The sequence below is a fragment of the Oncorhynchus mykiss genome, chromosome 11 (genome assembly GCF_057628025.1).
Source record: "Oncorhynchus mykiss isolate SJ-2025 chromosome 11, ASM5762802v1, whole genome shotgun sequence".
In the NCBI taxonomy this organism is placed as follows: domain Eukaryota; kingdom Metazoa; phylum Chordata; class Actinopteri; order Salmoniformes; family Salmonidae; genus Oncorhynchus; species Oncorhynchus mykiss.
Window position 1 is genome coordinate 62,043,341 of NC_143032.1, and position 21,981 is coordinate 62,065,321.

The following is a 21,981-nucleotide window of genomic DNA, read 5'->3' on the forward strand; positions in this document are numbered from 1 at the left end:
GTACCCAGATGCCACAGACAAGTGACTTGGAACCAAAACACAAAATCTAAAAATACAATTAAAATAAAAAATTACAATGATTTGAGGATTGTCTCCATACCTGCCCACTAGGCTAATCCGGTCTGATGTTTGAAGGGTTCCAACTCCCAACAGAAGGTTTCTAAGTATAGATCTTTGGTAAAATCCTGCACAGCTTGTTTTCATTGGCCTTATATTGCATGTCCATGGCAATTAACCTTTCCCAAAAAGAACTGGCTTGAGCTCCAGTAAAGTGATGAGGATTCATTTAGCCTGGGACTCCGCATGGCTGGCTGCTGTGAACAGCTGGCAGTGTCAGGAGTGCACAGCACAGCGCAGCACAGCACAGTGCCCTGATTCGCTCACATCTAATCATGTTATCCTCCACATTGATCTTTATACTTCCCATACTGGAAAATAAAGTATATAGTAGAATTTATAACAGAGGACAGCAGTTAACTGTATAGTCATAGAAATATAATATTATTCTTCGTAGTACGAGGATAACTAGCTACTTATAGTAAGAATATGCATTAGAGAAATATGTATTACAAGCACAAGCACTTCCTGATTGGGATTGATTTGCACAGTGATTGTTTTTGTGGCATTCGGATGGAGAGAAGCACAAACATGCTTTATGTAGTACATGTAATAGAGCTACGGATTAAAAGATCTCTACGTAGTATGTATAATAATAATACTAATTTGGTGGGTGCTTATATTTGTCCTATTTCACTCATGTACAAGTGTGTATTATACGCATGTGTGAATTGGAAATGTGCTTTGTAGCATATTGCAACTCCCCCTGAGACACACTCGGAGAGTGGGGTCACAAACAAGCTCAGCCATTATCAATGGCGACCCTGGAGCAATTAGCTTTAAATGTCTTGCTCAATGGCACATTGACAGATTATTCACATTGGATTAGAACTAGCGGCCTTTCTGTTACTGGCACAACCCTCTAAGAGCTAGGCTACCTGCCGTCGTGATTAGTGGTTTCAAAGCAGCGCAGCTCCCTTTCATCCATGACTCTTCTGTCCCACAATGCCAGGCCCTTGTCATGTTCTCTTCAAGAGCATCCACACCCAACCTGCTCCCCACTATAGACACATGCATGCATGCGCACACATGCACACACACAGAGAAAACACACACACTGTCTGAAATAAACTTGAAGCAAATACTGTCGTCCCCTGTATCCAACCTCCTCATCTACCCTGTTTAAAGGAATAGTCCAGCAAGTGTATTGTTGTTATCCAGTACAGATGAATGCTATGTGTTAACATCCCTCATGAGGCCAGAGCATTACTGTACATATAACAAGATTATATGATCAGATAATAACATGATACGAGAGTGGAGACAATAAGCTGTGAGTCAAACTCAGAGAAGCAGATCATCTAAAGCACAGATTTCAGACCAAAGGACAAATTTCAACTGTTCTATTGTCCATTGCTTGTGTTTCTTGACCCAGGCAAGTCTCGTCTTCTTATTGGTGTCCTTTAGTAGTGGTTTCTTTGCAGCAAATCCACCATGTCACCTAATAATCCACAGTTTACAATTGGCTCATTCATCCCCCTCCTCTCCCCTGTAACTATTCCCCAGGTCGTTGCTGCAAATGAGAACGTGTTCTCAGTCAACTTACCTGGTAAAATAAAGGATAAATTATTTATTTTTTACATTAAATGAAGGCCTGATTAACGTAGTCTCCTCTGAACAGTTCATGTTGAGAAATGATGTGTCCTTTACTTGAACTCGGTGAAGCATTTATTTGGGCTGCAATTTCAGGTGCAACTGCACAGGTTTTTGAAATTTTCCAAATTGATTGACCTTCATGTCTTAAAGTAACGATGGACAGTCATTTCTCTCTGCTTATTTGAGCTGTTTTTTTATTTGTATTTTTTTATTTAACCTTAATTTGACCTAGACAAGTCAGTTAAGGACAAATTCTTATTTACAATGACGGCCTACCCCAGTCAAACCTGGATGACGCTGGGACAATTGTGCGCCGCTCTATGGGACTCCCAATCAAGGTCGGATGTTCTTGCCATAATATGGACTTGGTCTTTTACCAAATAGGTATACCACCCCTACATTCAGTATACCACCCTACCTTGTCACAACACAACGGATTGGCTCACGCATCGTTGTACGAGATTTTCAGTTTCTTGGCAATTTTTCACATGGAATAGCCTTCATTTCTCAGAACAAGAATAGACTGACAAGTTTCAGAAGAAAGTACTTTGTTTCTGGCCATTTTTAGCCTGTAATCGAACCCACAAATGCTGATACTCCAGATGCTCCACTAGTCCAAGATGGCGTAGCAGTGGGTTGTCTGTTTTGATTGTCTTGTCCCGTCCCTTGTAAATATTGTTTTTCTTCGTATATATTTTTATTATTTTGAATCTCATTTTCTTATCTACGGCTGAACATACTCTCCTGCAACCCGCCTCATCCAATGTGGTATGGATCTGCTATTTTTACACTTTTGAACCGGAACCCCCTTCAGCAGCTAGCCAGCTAACTAGCTACTAGCTAGTAGTCAGTTAGCCAATGCTAGCGGTCATCACCGTTATCTTGGACTGCCAGCCTCAGCCCGGGCATCTCCTGCCAGCCTGCACAGCGCGATATCTACCCAGAGCATATCGGACTGCTTTTCTCTACCACATCTCCGGATTCCTACTGCAAGCTCTGAACCTTTACTCCGGATCACCACAGCTAGCTAGCTGCTATCCGGTTGGCTACTCCTGTCTAACGTCTCTGTCCCGACGCAAGCAGCAGTTAGCCTGGAGCTAGCCTCGAACTAGGCCCATCTCCCATCTCCCAACTGAAGAGATCCATCAGATAATTCCTGGGCTTCAATACCTCTTCTGGTATTGGCCTGAACCCTTTGCTGCCGACATGGAGCCCCACCGATCCATCACGACTGGTCTGCCGACGTAACCGTCCGAGGGTGTTTCAACAGGCTCTCCAGTTGCAAAGTCGCCCTGAGGCCCATCTGCTAGCCTGCTGCTAGCCCTGGCCTGCTAGCTCTCTGAATCGCCGTGCCTCCAACTCGCCTAGCTACTCACTGGACCCTATGATCACTCGGCTACACATGCCTCTCCCTAATGTCAATATGCCTAGTAATTTTTGTCTTCTTTCTCTGTAGAGCCTCCAGCCAAGCTCAATATGCCTTAGCTAGCCCTTATGTTCCACCCCCCACACATGTGGTGACCGCACCTGGCTTAAATGGTGCCTCTAGAGACAAAACCTCTTTCATCATTACTCAATGCCTAGGTTTACCTCCACTGTACTCACATCCTAACATACCCTTGTTTGTACATCATGCCTTGAATCCATTCTTCCGCGCCCAGAAACCTGCTTCTTTTACTCTCTGCCCCGAATGCACTAGACAACCAGTTATTTTAGCCTTTAACCGTACTCTTATCCTACTCCTCCTTAGTTCCTCTGGTGATGTAGAGGTTAACCCAGGCCCTGCAGCCCCCAGCATCACTCCCATTCTCCAGGCACTCTCATTTGTTGACTTCTATAACCATAAAAGCATGGTTTCATGCATGTTAACATTAGAAGCCTCATCCCTAAGTTTGTTTTATTCACTGATTTAGCACACTCCACTCTGAATCCTGGCTTAGGAAATTTCCACACCTAACTATAACTTTTTCCGAGAAGGTAGAACTGCCAAAGGGGGTGGAGTTGCAATCTACTGCTGCGATAGCCTGCAGAGTTCAGTCAGACTATCCAGGTCTGTGCCCAAACAATTCTAGCTTCTACTGTTAAAAATCCACCTTTCTAGAAACAAGTCTCTCACCGTTGCTGCTTGTTATAGATCCCCCTCGGCCCGCGGTTGTGCCCTGGACACCATATGTGAATTGATCGCCCCCCATCTATCTTCAGAGCTCGTACTGTTAGGTGACCTAAACTGGGATATGCTTAACACCCTGGCTGTCCTACAATCTAAGCTGGATGCCCTCAATCTCACACAAATCATCAAGGAACCTACCAGGTACAACCCTAAATCCGTAACCATGGGCACCCTCTTAGATATCATCCTGATCAACGTGCCCTCTAAATGCACCTCTGCTGTCTTCAACCAAGATCTCAGCGACCACAGCCCCCATCACTGTCAAACTGTCAAACACTCCCTTAAACACTTCAGCGAGCAGGCCTTTCCACTCGACCTCTCGCTTTCCTCTCCATCTTAAATAAGCATGCCCCATTCAAGAAGAACTAAGAACAGACATAGCCCTTGGTTCACTCCAGACTTGGCTGCCCTTGACCAGCACAAAAACATCCTGTGGCATTCTGCATTAGCATCGAATAGCCCCCACGCAGTGGCGTGCCGTGGGCCTGGGACCTGGGCCTTCAGTGAGGCCCTACACAGTCCCACCCGAATTAATCCACCTCTTATTACCATCATTATGATGCCATGGCTCTGGACACTATATATTTAGACAGAAATGCAGTATAACCAGGTGTTGCGTCGCACCCAAAGTTTCACCGTGATGATAAAGACATAACTATTCACTGAAAATAAAATAAAGAAAACAAATAATTTGCAACATAGGCTATTTGCCATTTTATTTTGTTAATATATAGGCTATTTAATATTAATGAAATAAAATGCGAAACATACCTACACATTTAATAAAAAATCAAATGCATTGTATGCCTACACACCAAAGACTGATTATTTGAACACAAAATCCATCCTCCTTTCTTTCCTCAAGAAGACTTCAATGGCTCTGTTGTACAGTCTATCTGTGCGTTTTAGTTCCACCAATAAGTCATTTTCTATCAACATGGAGGCTAATGCTGAAAGCCGAGTCTGTCCAGTAGGCCGAGAATGGCCGCTTGACAGAAGCCGTGGACACAGGGATAGTCACTGTCACACATGCCAATGTGTAAAGTTGCCCCATGTCCTCATTCAGATTTTTCTGCTTAAGGAAATCAAGGAGATCAGAGGGACTTTTCCCTTCAAAATCAGTCATAGCATACATTACAGTCAGTTCTGTTTTTAGCTTGGATAGGTCGAACAGTGTTCCGTGACTCTCTGTTAAGCTGGAGAAGGCTGTTTGTGGGAATTTTTTCCAGGTAGGTCTGAAAGTGCTGGGGGTCCAGGAGGGAGAGAAACATACATTTTTTTGTGGTCTTGAAACGTGTTTCGTATCTGGCAAAGAATGTTGTCCAGAATATTGCTGTGGAGTTGTTGGTAGTATGTGCGAGGGTCTCCTTGTGCTGGGCCTCTGCTTGCACTGGGTGAACTTGAGAAGCAGTGTAAAAACAATGTTGTTGAACGCTGAGCTGTAGTCAATGAACAGCATTCTCACATAGGTGTTCCTTTTGTGCAGGTGGGAAAGGGCAGTCTGGATTGTGATTGAGATTGCATCATCTGTGGATGCTAACATAATTATGGATAATGATAAATAATGATGAGTGAGAAAGTTACAGAGGCACACATATTATACCCCCAAGATATGCTAACCTCTCACCATTACAATAACAGGTGAGGTTGGCATTTTTTTGGAGGTATGATATTTATGCCTTTGTAACTTTCTCACTCATTATTCACGATTCATTCATGATTATCCGTAATTATGGCAGCATCCACATTAATGTAAACGTTTTCCGAAACATATTCTATTTGATTTACTATAAAGGGACTCCAAAATGACATAATATTTATCCCTCATTTCTCTTGGGCACAACATAATCCGAAACACAACCAAAACAAACTCCAAGTTTGTAGAGTCACAAGCTTGATGTAGTCATTGCGTGCTAGGAATATACTAAACTTTTGACTACTTTAATACACTGTAAGTGAATTTGTCCAAATACTTTTGGTATTTTACTGTTGCATCACATGAAACATTTTCTCATATCCAAAATGCTGGAGTATAGAGGCAAATTTAAATGTTGAGTAGCAGTGGTCCAAAAACATTGGACCACTGCTACTCAACTTTTCGAAATGCCTACAAGGCCCTCCCCCGCCCTTCCTTTGGCAAATCTGATCACGACTCTATTTTGCTCCTCCCTTCCTATAGGCAGAAACTAAAACAGGAAGTACCGGTACTAAGGTCTATTCAACGCTGGTCTGACCAATCGGAATCCATGCTTCAAGATTGTTTTGATCACGCAGACTGGAATATGTTCCAGTTCCAGTCTCTGAGATTAACATCAACAAATATATGGATATGGTGACTGAGTTCATCAGGAAGTGTATAGGAGATGTTGTACACACTGTAACTATGAAAACCTATCCAAACCAGAATCGGTTGATAGAATGCAGCATTCGCGCAAAACTGGATGCGCAAACCACCGCATTTAAATAAAGGTTAAATAAAACGTTTTAAATGTTTTTTAACCATTGTGACTGGGAATATGGCCGAATACAAACAGTGTAGTTATTCCCTGTGTAAGGCAATCAAACAGGCAAAACGTCAGTACAGAGACAAAGTCGCAATTCAACGGCTCAGATACGAGACGTATGTGGCAGGGTCTACAGACAAACGCGGACAACAAAGGCAAAAACCAACCACGCCATGGACACCGATGTGTCCGGACAAGCTAAACACCTTCTTCTATCACTTCTACCTTACCCTAGACCCACTTCACTTTGCTTACCGCCCGGGTCTGAACCCCGCCCTGTGAAACTGGGTCCTGGACTTCCTGACGGGCCGCACCCACGTGGTGAAGGTAGGAAACAACACCTCCACTTCGCTGATCCTCAACGCAGGGGCCCCACAAGGGTATGTGCTCAGCCCCAGCCTGTATTCCCTGTTCACCCATGAGTGCGTGGCCATGCACGCTGCCAACTCAATCATCAAGTTTGCAGACGACACCACAGTGGTAGGCTTGATTATCAACAACAACGAGACGGCCTACAGGGAGGAGGTGAGGGGCCCAGAAGTGTGGTGCCAGGAAAATACCCTCTCACTCAACGTCAACAAAACCAAGGAGCTGAACGTGGACTTCAGGAAACAGCAGAGGGAGCACACCCCTATCCACATCGACGGGAAAAGGTGAAGGAGAAGGTGGAAAGCTTCAAGTTCCTTGGCGTACACATCACTGACGATCTGAAAGGGGACCCCCCCCACAGACAGTGTGGTGAAGAAGACGCAACAGCACCTCTACATTTCTTCAACCTCAGGAGTCTGAAGAAATGTGTCTTGTCCCCTAAAACCCTCACAAACTTTTACAGGTGCACAATTGAGAGCATCCTGTTGGATTGTATTACTGCCTGGTATGGCAACTGTACCAAGGCAGAGCACTCCAGAGGGTGGTGTGTTCTGTCCAACGCATCATCGGGGGCAAACTATCTGCCCTCCAGGACACTTACAGCATTCAATGCCACAGAAAGGCCAAAAAGATCAAGGACATCAACCACCCGAGCCATGGCCTGTTCACCCAGCTATCATCCAGAAGGCGAAGTCAATGCAGGTGCATCAAACCTGGGACCGAGAGACTGAAAAACAGCTTCTATCTCAAGCCCATCAGATTGTTAAATAGCCATCACTAGCCGGCTACCACCCGGTTATTTAACCTTGCACCTTAGAGGCTGCTGCTCTATATACATAGACTTGGAATCACTGGTCACTTTAATAATGGAACGCTAGTCACTTTAATAATGTTGACATACTGCTTTACTCATCTCATATGTATATACTGTATTCTATTCTACTGTATTTTAGTCATTGCCATTCCGACATTGCTCGATCTAATATTTATATATTTTTAATTCCATTCTTTTACTTTCGATTTGTGTGTATTGTTGTGAATTGTTAGATACTACTGCACTGTTGGATCTAGGAATGCAAGCATTTCACTACACCCACAATAACATGCTAAATATGTGTATGTGGCCAATAACATGTTATTTTATTTGAGCAGGAAGGAAGGGTGAGGATCAGCCAGTCCCATTGCAGAAGGACATTACCAGCCTTTCCTCCCTCCCCCCGCCTTACCTCCTCCCTATCTACTCACTTTGAATAAGTCAGGAAGTGTATTGAGTGCCGTTGCAGTAATAGGCCACTAGAAGGGGTTGTGTGTCTATATAAATAAATAAACATGCCCGTCTGGTGTTGATTCCTTGAGCAGCAACGTTGCCCTCAATATGTCTGCATTGAATGGAGCAGATGGATGATGATGTTGGATTGGACTTTAAAGTTCTTCTACTAATATACAGAATGTCTCAACAGAATTGTTTATACAATTTTTTTCTGTTAAAACTATAATGACTATTTATATGACTATTTATAAGCAATTACCATTGAAAATGTACTACTGTAAAAGTGCATGTTATACTCACATAACTTGGAATAACTTTTTATTGATAAGCAATTTTCTTTGTGTTCTACCCAAAACGGTATTATTGCCTCTCCCCCTTATCTCCCATAATATTGCTCTGCTTAAATTGTGCATTTTTAAAAATTTGTTATGAGAAATGTTTTGTTCTTCTCTCTTAAAGCGAATTACATCGGCTGCTATATAGACAACACGGCGAAAAGAGCACTCAGGGGAGTGTCCTTTTTTGACTACAAGAAAATGACGGTCTTCCGTTGCCAGGACAACTGTGCTGAAAGGTAGGCCTGGGAATATAAAAAGTCACAAACACAGGATCGGAGTGAGGAATAAAGGTTGTGTACCAGAGTGGAGATGAACTCTTTCACTCTCTCTCTCACTGTATCGCTTTCTCTCTCTCTTTCTCTCTCTATTTCTGTTTCTCTCTTTGCCTGCCTCTTTCCTCCTCATACCATATTTTCTTCACATCATCTGTTTTTCCAGTTTCCCCTGGCCTCCTCCTCTCCCTCTTTCATCCTATGGATGGCTCAGCCCAACACTCACCACTGACTCACAGGAGAGGAGAGAAAGAGAGGAGGCGATATACTATATATATATAAACAGTATATAAGGAGAAGATATATAAATGCGAGAGTGAGGAGAAGTGCAGTAGAGAGCAAATTTTCATCTTTCTCCTTTGCTCCTCTCTCTCTCTCTCTCTGTCCACACCCCTCCCAGAGCAGGCTGCTGATATACAGTGCCTTCAGAAAGTATTCACACCCCTTGACTTTTTCCACATTTTGTTGTGTTACAGCCTGAATTATTTATGGTTTAAATTAAGATTTTGTGTCACTGGCCGACACACAATACCTCATAATGTCGAAGTGGAATTATCTTTTTAGAAATGTTTAATTAAAAATGGAATGCTGAAATGTCTTCAGTCAATAAGTATTTAACCCCTTTGCTATGGCAAGCCTAAATAAGTTCAGCAGTAAGAATTTGCTTAACATTTTTTTTTATTTATTATTATTATTTTTTTTACAATTTAGTAATTTAGTAGACGCTCTTATCCAGAGCGACTTACAGTAGTGAGTGCATACATTTTTGTACTGGTCCCCCTTGGGAATCGAACCCACAACCCTGGCGTTGCCTGCGCCATGCTCTACCAACTGATAATAAGTTGGATTGACTCACTCTTTGTGCAATAATAGTATTTAGCATTATTTTTTAATATCTACCTCATCTCTGTACCCCACACATACAATTATCTGTAAGGTCCCTCAGTCAAGCAGTGAATTTCAACCACATATTCAACCAAAAAGATCAGGGACATTTTCCAATGCCTTGCAAAGAAGGGCACCTATTGGTAGATGGGTAAAAAAAACAGACATTGAATTTCCGTTTGAGCATGGTGAAGTTGTTAATTACACTTTGTATGGTGTCTCATACACCCAGTCACTACAAAGATACACGTGTCCTTCCTAACTCAGAGGAAGGAAGCCGCTCGGGGAGTTCACCATGAGGCCAATGGTGACTCTAAAACAGTTACAGAGTTTAATGGCTGTGATAGGAGAAAACTGAGGATGGATCAACAACATTGTAGTTACTCAACAATACTAACCTAAATTATACAGTGAAAAGAAGGAAGCCTGTACAGAATAAAAATATTTGAAAATATTCATCCTGTTTGCAATAATACACTAAAGTAAAACTGCAGAAAATGTGGCAAAGAAATTAACTTAATGTCCTGAATACAAAGTGTTATGTTTGGAGCAAATCCAACACAACACATCACTGAGTACCACTCTTCATATTTTCAAGCATGGTGTTGACTGTGTCATGTCCTGTATTTAATTTTCAATAAATTTGCTAACATTTCTAAAAACATGTTTTCTCTTTGTCATTATGGTGTACTGTGTGTATATTTCATCCAATATATTTAATCCATTTTGAATTCAGGCTGTAACACAACAAAATGTGGAATAAGTCAAGGGGTATGAATAGTTTCTGAAGGCACTGTACAGACATCAATGAAGCAGAGAAGTGCACCATTGTGACTAGCTAGCTAGGGCTTTCCTTGATTGGCAGTTGATTGTGTGATTTCTTCAGGGTAAAGGATGTGTTGTGCTGGCAATCTATTGGCACTATAAAGGCCTCTCAGGAGTCAAGTGTGCATCCCTCATGTGCCACTGCCAGGTTACTGTTCCCCAGGGAGTGTACAGGCCTTGTGTGTTTGATGGATAGAGCCTTCCAGTATACTGTACTGTGCATGGACTCATAATCAGCGTCACCCTAAAAAAAGCTCTGGTGTCTTGGTGCAGTATTAATGCATGCACTCTCTCTCTCTGATACTGACCTTGTCTACCCAGAGAGCTCTCTTCATCTTGGAGAGGGTGAGTGAGGTTACTGCCGGTTACCCAACTGACTGTCTATGAGTCATTCAACCCTATTAGTGGACTGACTCTGTGGAGAGAGCTGCTGAGAGAGAGGGTCGTGGGCGTCTTGCAGTTGCATGAATAATCGAGTGCTAAAATACAAAACCACTTCCATCTGGTCAGACATTGCAGAGACAAGATGTTGGCAGGTTGTCAGGCGGTCAGGGCCAGGTATAGACTTTTGGAGGCTTGAAGCAAGATTTGGTTGGGGGCCCCCACACCTCACTGCAAAATATTTTAGTGCCCCCCTTTTGACAGTGGAGAGAAACATACATTTCCTGCAAATTCTACACATTTTGCCATGGGGCGGAGAGAGAACTTCTATTTTATAACACATTTCATGCAATTCTATCCATTTTGCAATGGGATGGAGAGATATTTTATGCAGTATTAAAGCTAGTTTCCTGCAATTCTACACATTTTGTAATAATTTATGCCATGTTAAGATGATATCGGAGTGAAAATCACTAACAAAATCATGTGACTTGCATGCCCAGTCGGTATCTAACATGGCTAATTGCGTGACTGCCATTGACTGACATACCAAGAGAAATCAGCTGATGCACAACCAAATTTAGAAATTGCAACTGGTGTATTCTTATATACTTACTCTCAATCGTAAGTTCCAAAATAAATATCTCTCTCTCTCTATATATATATATTATATATAAGCTTTTGTCGCTTATGCCTGGAACCAGCACTGTGGGCAGTAACCACCACCCCCACCCCCGACTAGAAGCCCTGAGAGTCTCTCTGCATTAGTTGCAACCAATGCTGAACATTTGTGTGCAAGCCTGAGCCTCTCTGTTATTAATGATGATATTAACACTACCCCCTATATTTCCTTTTCACTAGGGGATACCTGTATTCAGGCCTAGAGTTTGGGGCAGAGTGCTACTGTGGCCACAAGATCCAGGCCCCCAATGCATCTGAGAGTGAATGCAACATGGAGTGTAAGGGCGAGAAGGGCAACCTGTGTGGAGGGGCCAACCGCCTGTCAATCTACAGACTGGAGCTGGGCCAGGAGTCAGCGCGCCGTTGTGAGTCTCAACCACCCATCACCACAATGAACGCTGTTGTCTGTTTATCCATGTAACCCTCTGAGGGTAAATGGATATGTCGTGAGCTGCGGTGGGACGGGGCGTTGAGTGTGAAGGGATGTTCAGAGGCCACAGGGGAGGGTGCTCCTCCTCCCTCTCCACCGCTTCTTTGACTCCCAAGATCATAGCCACCAGTGTGCAATCTTTGGCAGTATATCTATTGCTCAGGGAAGAGGCTCCAAGCTTGTTTATATTCAGAGTTACGATAACAACATTGTTATTGTTATTTCTCTTTTTACCTGTCTGCTAAAGCAGATTGCAGATTGCTGAGCAATTCTCTTTTTCAATGTGTGTATGCATGCCCTGACACATCCGACGCTGATTTCAGTACCTGCTGCATATTTCAAAATAGTAAATGGAAAGGAGGATGTTTTGCCCTCTGCACTGCAGACTGTTATCGTCAGATTGCCTGGGGAACAGTGCAGCCTCCCATTTTCCCCTCAGAATGTATGTAGAATACTAAAGAACCGGAGAGACATGAGTAAAAACTCCCACCTCTTTCCGCCTTTCTTTTCCACTTATCATGTTCCTTTCCCGAATCTCTATTTACAGAGAAATGACAAGGCGAGAAACTCCCTTTAACATGCATTGCTAGCTCAAAATCTAATATAGACGTGACTATTGTCGTGTCTATAATATACACCTCTGTGTTACTGAAGCAGAAACATAATGTGAGGTCTCCCCACACATTAAACCCAAGCAAACAAACTTGCACTTCATGCAGCGAAATATTTCCATGTGCATGTCAGAAAGGTGCTCTGGTTCTCATGGCCTTGGGCTAATATATATACTGAATAAAAATATAAACACAGCATGCAACAACTTCAAAGTTTTGACTGAGTTGCAGTTCAAAGAAGGAAATCAATTACCTTAGGCCCTAATATATGGATTTCAAATGACTGGGAATACAGATATGCATCTGTTGGTCACAGATACCTTAAAAAAAGCTAGGTGCGTGGATCAGAAAACCAGTCAGTATCTGGTGTGACCACCATTTGCCTCATGCATTCCAACACACAGTTTATCAGACTGTGCAAAGTTGCTGGATATTTTTTATTTAACTAGGCAAGTCAGTTAAGAAAAATTCTTATTCACAATGACGGCCTAGGAACAATGGGTTAACTGTCGTGTTCAGGGGCAGAACGACAAATCTTTACATTGTCAGCTCAGGGATTCGATCTAGCAACCTTTTGGTTACTGGCCCAATGCTCTAACCACGAGGCTACTTGCCATGGTTACACATGCAATGAGGTTGTGAGGCTGGTTGGAGGTTCTGACAAATTCTCTAAAATTAAGTAATTCCCCGGCAACAGCTCTGGTGGACATTTCTGTGGTCAGCATGCCAATTGCACATTTTCTCAACACTTGAGACATCTGTGTCATTGTGTTGTGTGACAAAGTTGCACATTTTAGAGTGGCCTTTTATTGTCCCTAGCACAAGTTGCAACTGTGTAATGATCATGCTGTTTAATTAGATTATTGATATGCCACACCTGTCAGGTGGCTGGATTACCTTGGCAAAGGAGAAATGCTCAATAACAGGGATGTAAACAAATTTGTGAACAAAATGTAAGATAAATAAACATTGTGTAGCATATGGAACATTTCTGGGATCTTTTATTTCAGCTCAGGAAACATGGGACCAACACCTCACATTATTTTTTTCCTGTATACTGTAGTTGCGTGACAAACTAGCACAGGAAGCTCCAATGAAACATTTCATTACCAAAGAAGGAAATAGTTTCTTATGTGAGTGAAGGCAGGAGGAGGGGATAGAGGAAGACCTAAAGAAGGTGGGAGGAGGGAGTGAGAAACTGAGAGATGGGGAGAGAGGGAGAAAGAGAGACACAGAGAGAGAGAGAGAAAGCATAAGACAAAAGATAAAAAGTGAGAGAGAAAGTAAGAAAAAGAGTGGGTGCTGGTGCTGGGGTGTCTCTCCTCCCCTGTATGCAGCTGTGAGAGTTCTGGAGGCAGGAGTCACATCTAAAATACATTTAGTCCCTCACACACTATGACTAACTCCTCAAGGTCTCCAACACACGGACCACCTACCATGGAAAATATATTGGCTGTAATGCCCTGCTGTCTGTACATACCAATGAGTGTTCTCGCATCTCTTGGTGCATAACCTACACAGACTGCTCACTTCCCTGTTATTTCCTGTTGTACAATATGACTGGGCCTGTTATTTACTGTTTTACAGTATGGCTGGGCCTGTTATTTGCTGTTTTTCAGTATGACTGGGCCTGTTATTTGCTGTTTTCCAGTATGACTGAGTCTGTTCTTTGGTAATTTACAGTATGGCTGGGCCTGTTATTTGCTGTTTTACAGTATGACTGGGCCTGTTATTTGCTGTTTTCCAGTATGACTGAGTCTGTTCTTTGGTAATTTACAGTATGGCTGGGCCTGTTATTTGCTGATTTACAGTATGACTGGGACTGCTATTTACTGTTTTACAGTATGGCTGGGCCTGTTATTTGCTGTTTTACAGTATGGCTGGGCCTGTTATTTGCTGTTCTACAGTATGGCTGGGCCTGTTATTTGCTGTTTTACTGTATGGCTGGGCCTGTTATTTGCTGTTCTACAGTATGGCTGGGCCTGTTTTTTTTGCTGTTTTACTGTATGGCTGGGCCTGTTATTTGCTGTTCTACAGTATGACTGGGCCTGTTATTTGAAGTCCTACAGTATGGCTGGGCCTGTTATTTGTTGTTCTTCATTATGGCTGGGCCTGTTGTTTGCTGTTCTACAGTATGACTGGGCCTGTTTTTTGCTGTTTTACTGTAAGGCTGGGCCTGTTATTTTCTGTTTTACAGTATGGCTGGGCCTGTTTTTTGCTGTGTTACTGTAGGGCTGGGCCTGTTATTTGCTGTTCTACAGTATGGCTGTGCCTGTTTTTTTGCTGTTTTACTGTATGGTTGGGCCTGTTATTTGCTGTTCTACAGTATGGCTGTGCCTGTTTTTTTGCTGTTTTACTGAAGGGCTGGGCTTGTTATTTGCTGTTCTACAGTATGGCTGGGCCTGTTATTTGCTGTTTCACCTTAGGGCTGGGCCTGTTATTTGTTGTTCTTCATTATGGCCGGGCCTGTTATTTGCTGTTCTACAGTATGGCTAGGCCTATTTTTGCTGTTTTACCGTAGGGCTGGGCCTGTTATTTGCTGTTTTACTGTAGGGCTGGGCCTGTTATTTGCTGTTTTACTGTAGGGCTGGGCCTGTTATTTGCTGTTTTACTGTAGGGCTGGGCCTTTTATTTGCTGTTTTACTGTATGGCTAGGCCTGTTATTTGCTGTTTTACAATATGGCTGGGCCTGTTATTTGCTGTTTTACAGTATGGCTAGGCCTGTTATTTGCTGTTTTACAGTATGGCTGGGCCTGTTATTTGCTGTTTTTCAGTATGACTGGGCCTGTTATTTGCTGTTTTACAGTATGGCTGGGCCTGTTATTTGCTGTTTTACAGTATGGCTGGGCCTGTTATTTGCTGTTTTCCAGTATGACTGGGTCTGTTCTTTGGTAATTTACAGTATGGCTGGGCCTGTTATTTGCTGATTTACAGTATGACTGGGCCTGTTATTTACTGTTTTACAGTATGGCTGGGCCTGTTATTTGCTGTTTTACAGTATGGCTGGGCCTGTTATTTGCTGTTTTACAGTATGACTGGGCCTGTTATTTGCTGTTTTACAGTATGGCTGGGCCTGTTATTTGCTGTTCTACAGTATGGCTGGGCCTGTTTTTTTTGCTGTTTTACTGTATGGCTGGGCCTGTTATTTGCTGTTCTACAGTATGACTGGGCCTGTTATTTGCTGTCCTACAGTATGGCTGGGCCTGTTATTTGTTGTTCTTCATTATGGCTGGGCCTGTTGTTTGCTGTTCTACAGTATGACTGGGCCTGTTTTTTGCTGTTTTACTGTAAGGCTGGGCCTGTTATTTTCTGTTTTACAGTATGGCTGGGCCTGTTTTTTGCTGTGTTACTGTAGGGCTGGGCCTGTTATTTGCTGTTCTACAGTATGGCTGTGCCTGTTTTTTTGCTGTTTTACTGTATGGTTGGGCCTGTTATTTGCTGTTCTACAGTATGGCTGTGCCTGTTTTTTTGCTGTTTTACTGAAGGGCTGGGCTTGTTATTTGCTGTTCTACAGTATGGCTGGGCCTGTTATTTGCTGTTTCACCTTAGGGCTGGGCCTGTTATTTGTTGTTCTTCATTATGGCCGGGCCTGTTATTTGCTGTTCTACAGTATGGCTAGGCCTATTTTTGCTGTTTTACCGTAGGGCTGGGCCTGTTATTTGCTGTTTTACTGTAGGGCTGGGCCTGTTATTTGCTGTTTTACTGTAGGGCTGGGCCTGTTATTTGCTGTTTTACTGTAGGGCTGGGCCTTTTATTTGCTGTTTTACTGTATGGCTAGGCCTGTTATTTGCTGTTTTACAATATGGCTGGGCCTGTTATTTGCTGTTTTACAGTATGGCTAGGCCTGTTATTTGCTGTTTTACAGTATGGCTGGGCCTGTTATTTGCTGTTTTTCAGTATGACTGGGCCTGTTATTTGCTGTTTTACAGTATGGCTGGGCCTGTTATTTGCTGTTTTACAGTATGGCTGGGCCTGTTATTTGCTGTTTTCCAGTATGACTGGGTCTGTTCTTTGGTAATTTACAGTATGGCTGGGCCTGTTATTTGCTGATTTACAGTATGACTGGGCCTGTTATTTACTGTTTTACAGTATGGCTGGGCCTGTTATTTGCTGTTTTACAGTATGGCTGGGCCTGTTATTTGCTGTTTTACAGTATGACTGGGCCTGTTATTTGCTGTTTTACAGTATGGCTGGGCCTGTTATTTGCTGTTCTACAGTATGGCTGGGCCTGTTTTTTTTGCTGTTTTACTGTATGGCTGGGCCTGTTATTTGCTGTTCTACAGTATGACTGGGCCTGTTATTTGCTGTCCTACAGTATGGCTGGGCCTGTTATTTGTTGTTCTTCATTATGGCTGGGCCTGTTGTTTGCTGTTCTGCAGTATGGCTGGGCCTGTTTTTTGCTGTTTTACTGTAAGGCTGGGCCTGTTATTTTCTGTTTTACAGTATGGCTGGGCCTGTTTTTTGCTGTGTTACTGTAGGGCTGGGCCTGTTATTTGCTGTTCTACAGTATGGCTGTGCCTGTTTTTTTGCTGTTTTACTGTATGGTTGGGCCTGTTATTTGCTGTTCTACTGTATGGCTGGGCCTGTTATTTGCTGTTTCACCTTAGGGCTGGGCCTGTTATTTGCTGTTTTACCGTAGGGCTGGGCCTGTTATTTGCTGTTTTACTGTAGGGCTGGGCCTGTTATTTGCTGTTTTACTGTAGGGCTGGGCCTGTTATTTGTTGTTTCACCTTAGGGCTGGGCCTGTTATTTGCTGTTTTACTGTAGGGCTGGGCCTTTTATTTGCTGTTTTACTGTATGGCTAGGCCTTTTATTTGCTGTTTTACAGTATGACTGGGCCTGTTATTACTGTTTTACAGTATGGCTGGGCCTGTTATTTGCGGATTTACAGTATGGCTGGGCCTGTTATTTGCTGTTTTTCAGTATGGCTGGGCCTTTATTTGCTGATTTACAGTATGGCTGGGCCTGTTATTTGCTGTTTTACAGTATGGCTGGGCCTGTTATTAGCTGATTTACAGTATGGCTGGGCCTGTTTTTTTGCTGTTTTACTGTATGGCTGGGTCTGTTATTTGTTGTTCTTCATTATGGCCGGGACTGTTATTTTCTGTTCTACAGTATGGCTAGGCCTGTTTTTTGCTGTTTTACTGTAGGGCTGGGCCTGTTATTTGCTGTTTTACTGTAGGGCTGGGCCTTTTATTTGCTGTTTTACTGTAGGGCTGGGCCTATTATTTGCTGTTTTACTGTATGGCTATGCCTGATATTTGCTGTTTTACAGTATGACTGGGCCTGTTATTTGCTGTTTTACAGTATAACTCGGCCTGTTATTTGGTGTTTTACAGTATGGCTTGGCCTTTTATTTGCTGTTCTACAGTATGGCTGGGCCTGTTATTTGCTGTTTTACTGTAGGGCTGGGCCTGTTATTTGCTGTTCTACAGTATGGCTGGGCCTGTTATTTACTGTTTTACTGTAGACCTGGGCCTGTTATTTGCTGTTTTACTGTAGGGCTGGTTCTGTTATTTTCTGTTTTACAGTATGGCTGGGCCTGTTTTTTGCTGTTTTACTGTAGGGCTGGGCGTGTTATTAGCTGTTTTATAGTATGGCTGGGCCTGTTATTTGCTTTTTTACTGTATGGCTGGGCCTGTTATTTGCTGTTCTACAGTATGTCTGGGCCTGTTATTTGTTGTTCTTCATTATGGCCGGGCCTGTTATTTGTTTTTTCACCTTAGGGCTGGGCCTGTTATTTGTTGTTCTTCATTATGGCCGGGCCTGTTATTTGCTGCTTCACCTTATGGCTGGGCCTGTTATTTGTTGTTCTTCATTATGGCCGGGCCTGTTATTTGTTGTTTTACTGTAGGGCTAGGCCTGTTTTTTCTGTTTTACCTTAGGGCTGGGCCTGTTATTTGCTGTTTTACTGTAGGGCTGGGCCTGTTATTTGCTGTTTTACTTTAGGGCTGGGCCTGTTATTTGCTGTTTTACTGTAGGGCTGGGCCTTTAATTTGCTGTTTTACTGTAGGGCTGGGCCTTTTATTTGCTGTTTAACTGTAGGGCTGGGCCTGTTATTTGCTGTTTTACTTTAGGTCTGGGCCTGTTATTTGCTGTTTTGCAGTACGACTGGGCCGGTTATTTGCTGTTTTACTGTAGGGCTGGGTCTTTTATTTGCTGTTTTAATGTAGGGCTGGGCCTGTTATTTGCTGTTTTACTGTATGGCTAGGCCTGTCATTTGCTGTTTTACAGTATGACTGGGCCTGTTATTTGCTGTTTTACTGTATGGCTAGGCCTGTTATTTGCTGTTTTACAGTATGACTCGGCCTGTTATTTGGTGTTTTACAGTATGGCTTGGCCTGTTATTTGCTGTTCTACAGTATGGCTGGTCCTGTTATTTGCTGTTCTACAGTATGGCTGGGCCTGTTATTTGCTGTTCTACAGTATGGCTGGGCCTGTTATTTGCTGTTTTACTGTAGAGCTGGGCCTGTTATTTGCTGTTTTACTGTATGGCTGGTTCTGTTATTTTCTGTTTTACAGTATGGCTGGGCCTGTTTTTTGCTGTTTTACTGTAAGGCTGGGCCTGTTATTAGCTGTTTTACAGTATGGCTGGGCCTGTTATTTGCTGTTTTACTGTATGGCTGGGCCTGTTATTTGCTGTTTTACATTATGACTGGGCCTGTTATTTACTGTTCTACAGTATGGCTGGACCTGTTATTTGCTGTTCTACAGTATGGCTGGGCCTGTTATTTGCTGTTCTACAGTATGTCTGGGCCTGTTATTTGCTGTTTTACAGTATGTCTGGGCCTGTTATTTGCTGTTCTACAGTATGGCTGGGCCTGTTATTTGCTGTTTTACAGTATGACTGGGCCTGTTATTTGCTGTTCTACAGTATGGCTGGGCCTGTTATTTGCTGTTTTACAGTATGACTGGGCCTGTTATTTACTGTTCTACAGTATGGCTGGGCTTGTTATTTGCTGTTCTACAGTATGGCTGGGCCTGTTATTTGCTGTTCTACAGTATGGCTGGGCCTGTTATTTGCTGTTCTACAGTATGACTGGGCCTGTTATTTTCTGTTCTACAGTATGTCTGGGCCTGTTATTTGTTGTTCTTCATTATGGCGGGCCTGTTATTTGTTGTTCTACAGTATGGCTAGGCCTGTTTTTTTCTGTTTTACCTTAGGGCTGGGCCTGTTATTTGCTGTTTTACTCTAGGGCTGGGCCTGTTATTTGCTGTTTTACTGTAGGGCTGGGCCTGTTATTTGCTGTTTTACTTTAGGGCTGGGCCTGTTATTTGCTGTTTTACTCTAGGGCTGGGCCTTTAATTTGCTGTTTTACTTTAGGGCTGTGCCTGTTATTTGCTGTTTTACTGTATGGCTAGGCCTGTTATTTGCTGTTTTACAGTATGGCTGGGCCTGTTATTTGCTGTTTTTCAGTACGATGTTCTTTACTGTTTTACAGTATGGCTGGGCCTGTTATTTGCTGATTTACAGTATGGCTGGGCCTGTTATTTGCTGTTTTACAGTATGGCTGGGCCTGTTATTTGCTGATATGCAGTATGGCTGGGCCTGTTATTTGCTGTTCTACAGTATTGCTGGGTCTGTTATTTGCTTTTTTTACAGTATGGCTGGGCCTGTTATTTGCTGTTTTACAGTACGACTGGGCCTGTTATTTACTGTTTTACAGTATGGCTGGGCCTGTTATTTGCTGATTTACAGTATGACTGGGCCTGTTATTTACTGTTTTACAGTATGGCTGGGCCTGTTATTTGCTGTTTTACAGTATGGCTGGGCCTGTTATTTGCTGTTTTACAGTATGACTGGGCCTGTTATTTGCTGTTTTACAGTATGGCTGGGCCTGTTATTTGCTGTTCTACAGTATGGCTGGGCCTGTTTTTTTTGCTGTTTTACTGTATGGCTGGGCCTGTTATTTGCTGTTCTACAGTATGACTGGGCCTGTTATTTGAAGTCCTACAGTATGGCTGGGCCTGTTATTTGTTGTTCTTCATTATGGCTGGGCCTGTTGTTTGCTGTTCTACAGTATGACTGGGCCTGTTTTTTGCTGTTTTACTGTAAGGCTGGGCCTGTTATTTTCTGTTTTACAGTATGGCTGGGCCTGTTTTTTGCTGTGTTACTGTAGGGCTGGGCCTGTTATTTGCTGTTCTACAGTATGGCTGTGCCTGTTTTTTTGCTGTTTTACTGTATGGTTGGGCCTGTTATTTGCTGTTCTACAGTATGGCTGGGCTTGTTATTTGCTGTTCTACAGTATGGCTGGGCCTGTTATTTGCTGTTTCACCTTAGGGCTGGGCCTGTTATTTGTTGTTCTTCATTATGGCCGGGCCTGTTATTTGCTGTTCTACAGTATGGCTAGGCCTATTTTTGCTGTTTTACCGTAGGGCTGGGCCTGTTATTTGCTGTTTTACTGTAGGGCTAGGCCTGTTATTTGCTGTTTTACTGTAGGGCTGGGCCTGTTATTTGCTGTTTTACTGTAGGGCTGGGCCTTTTATTTGCTGTTTTACTGTATGGCTAGGCCTGTTATTTGCTGTTTTACAGTATGGCTGGGCCTGTTATTTGCTGTTTTACAGTATGGCTAGGCCTGTTATTTGCTGTTTTACAGTATGGCTGGGCCTGTTATTTGCTGTTTTTCAGTATGACTGGGCCTGTTATTTGCTGTTTTACAGTATGGCTGGGCCTGTTATTTGCTGTTTTACAGTATGGCTGGGCCTGTTATTTGCTGTTTTCCAGTATGACTGGGTCTGTTCTTTGGTAATTTACAGTATGGCTGGGCCTGTTATTTGCTGATTTACAGTATGACTGGGCCTGTTATTTACTGTTTTACAGTATGGCTGGGCCTGTTATTTGCTGTTTTACAGTATGGCTGGGCCTGTTATTTGCTGTTTTACAGTATGACTGGGCCTGTTATTTGCTGTTTTACAGTATGGCTGGGCCTGTTATTTGCTGTTCTACAGTATGGCTGGGCCTGTTTTTTTTGCTGTTTTACTGTATGGCTGGGCCTGTTATTTGCTGTTCTACAGTATGACTGGGCCTGTTATTTGCTGTCCTACAGTATGGCTGGGCCTGTTATTTGTTGTTCTTCATTATGGCTGGGCCTGTTGTTTGCTGTTCTACAGTATGGCTGGGCCTGTTTTTTGCTGTTTTACTGTAAGGCTGGGCCTGTTATTTTCTGTTTTACAGTATGGCTGGGCCTGTTTTTTGCTGTGTTACTGTAGGGCTGGGCCTGTTATTTGCTGTTCTACAGTATGGCTGTGCCTGTTTTTTTGCTGTTTTACTGTATGGTTGGGCCTGTTATTTGCTGTTCTACTGTATGGCTGGGCCTGTTATTTGCTGTTTCACCTTAGGGCTGGGCCTGTTATTTGTTGTTTCACCTTAGGGCTGGGCCTGTTATTTGTTGTTCTTCATTATGGCCGGGCCTGTTATTTGCTGTTCTACAGTATGGCTAGGCCTGTTTTTGCTGTTTTACCGTAGGGCTGGGCCTGTTATTTGCTGTTTTACTGTAGGGCTGGGCCTGTTATTTGCTGTTTTACTGTAGGG

General features: G+C 43.1%; 1 protein-coding gene across 10 annotated transcripts in view; it reads left to right on the plus strand.

Annotated features, from left to right (window-relative positions):
• Positions 1–21,981, plus strand: part of wscd2 (WSC domain sialate O sulfotransferase 2) — a 158,610-nt gene that overhangs the window by 95,820 nt on the left and 40,809 nt on the right. For 7 of the 10 annotated variants that reach the window (XM_036935964.2, XM_021621664.3, XM_036935965.2 and 4 more), the window contains 2 exons: positions 8,486–8,600; positions 11,589–11,773. The exons of the other annotated variants lie outside the window; for them this stretch is intronic. In XM_036935964.2, the coding sequence (XP_036791859.2) occupies positions 8,486–8,600; positions 11,589–11,773 (300 nt within the window). The remainder of the gene's footprint in view (positions 1–8,485; positions 8,601–11,588; positions 11,774–21,981) is intronic. 10 annotated transcript variants of the gene reach the window in all.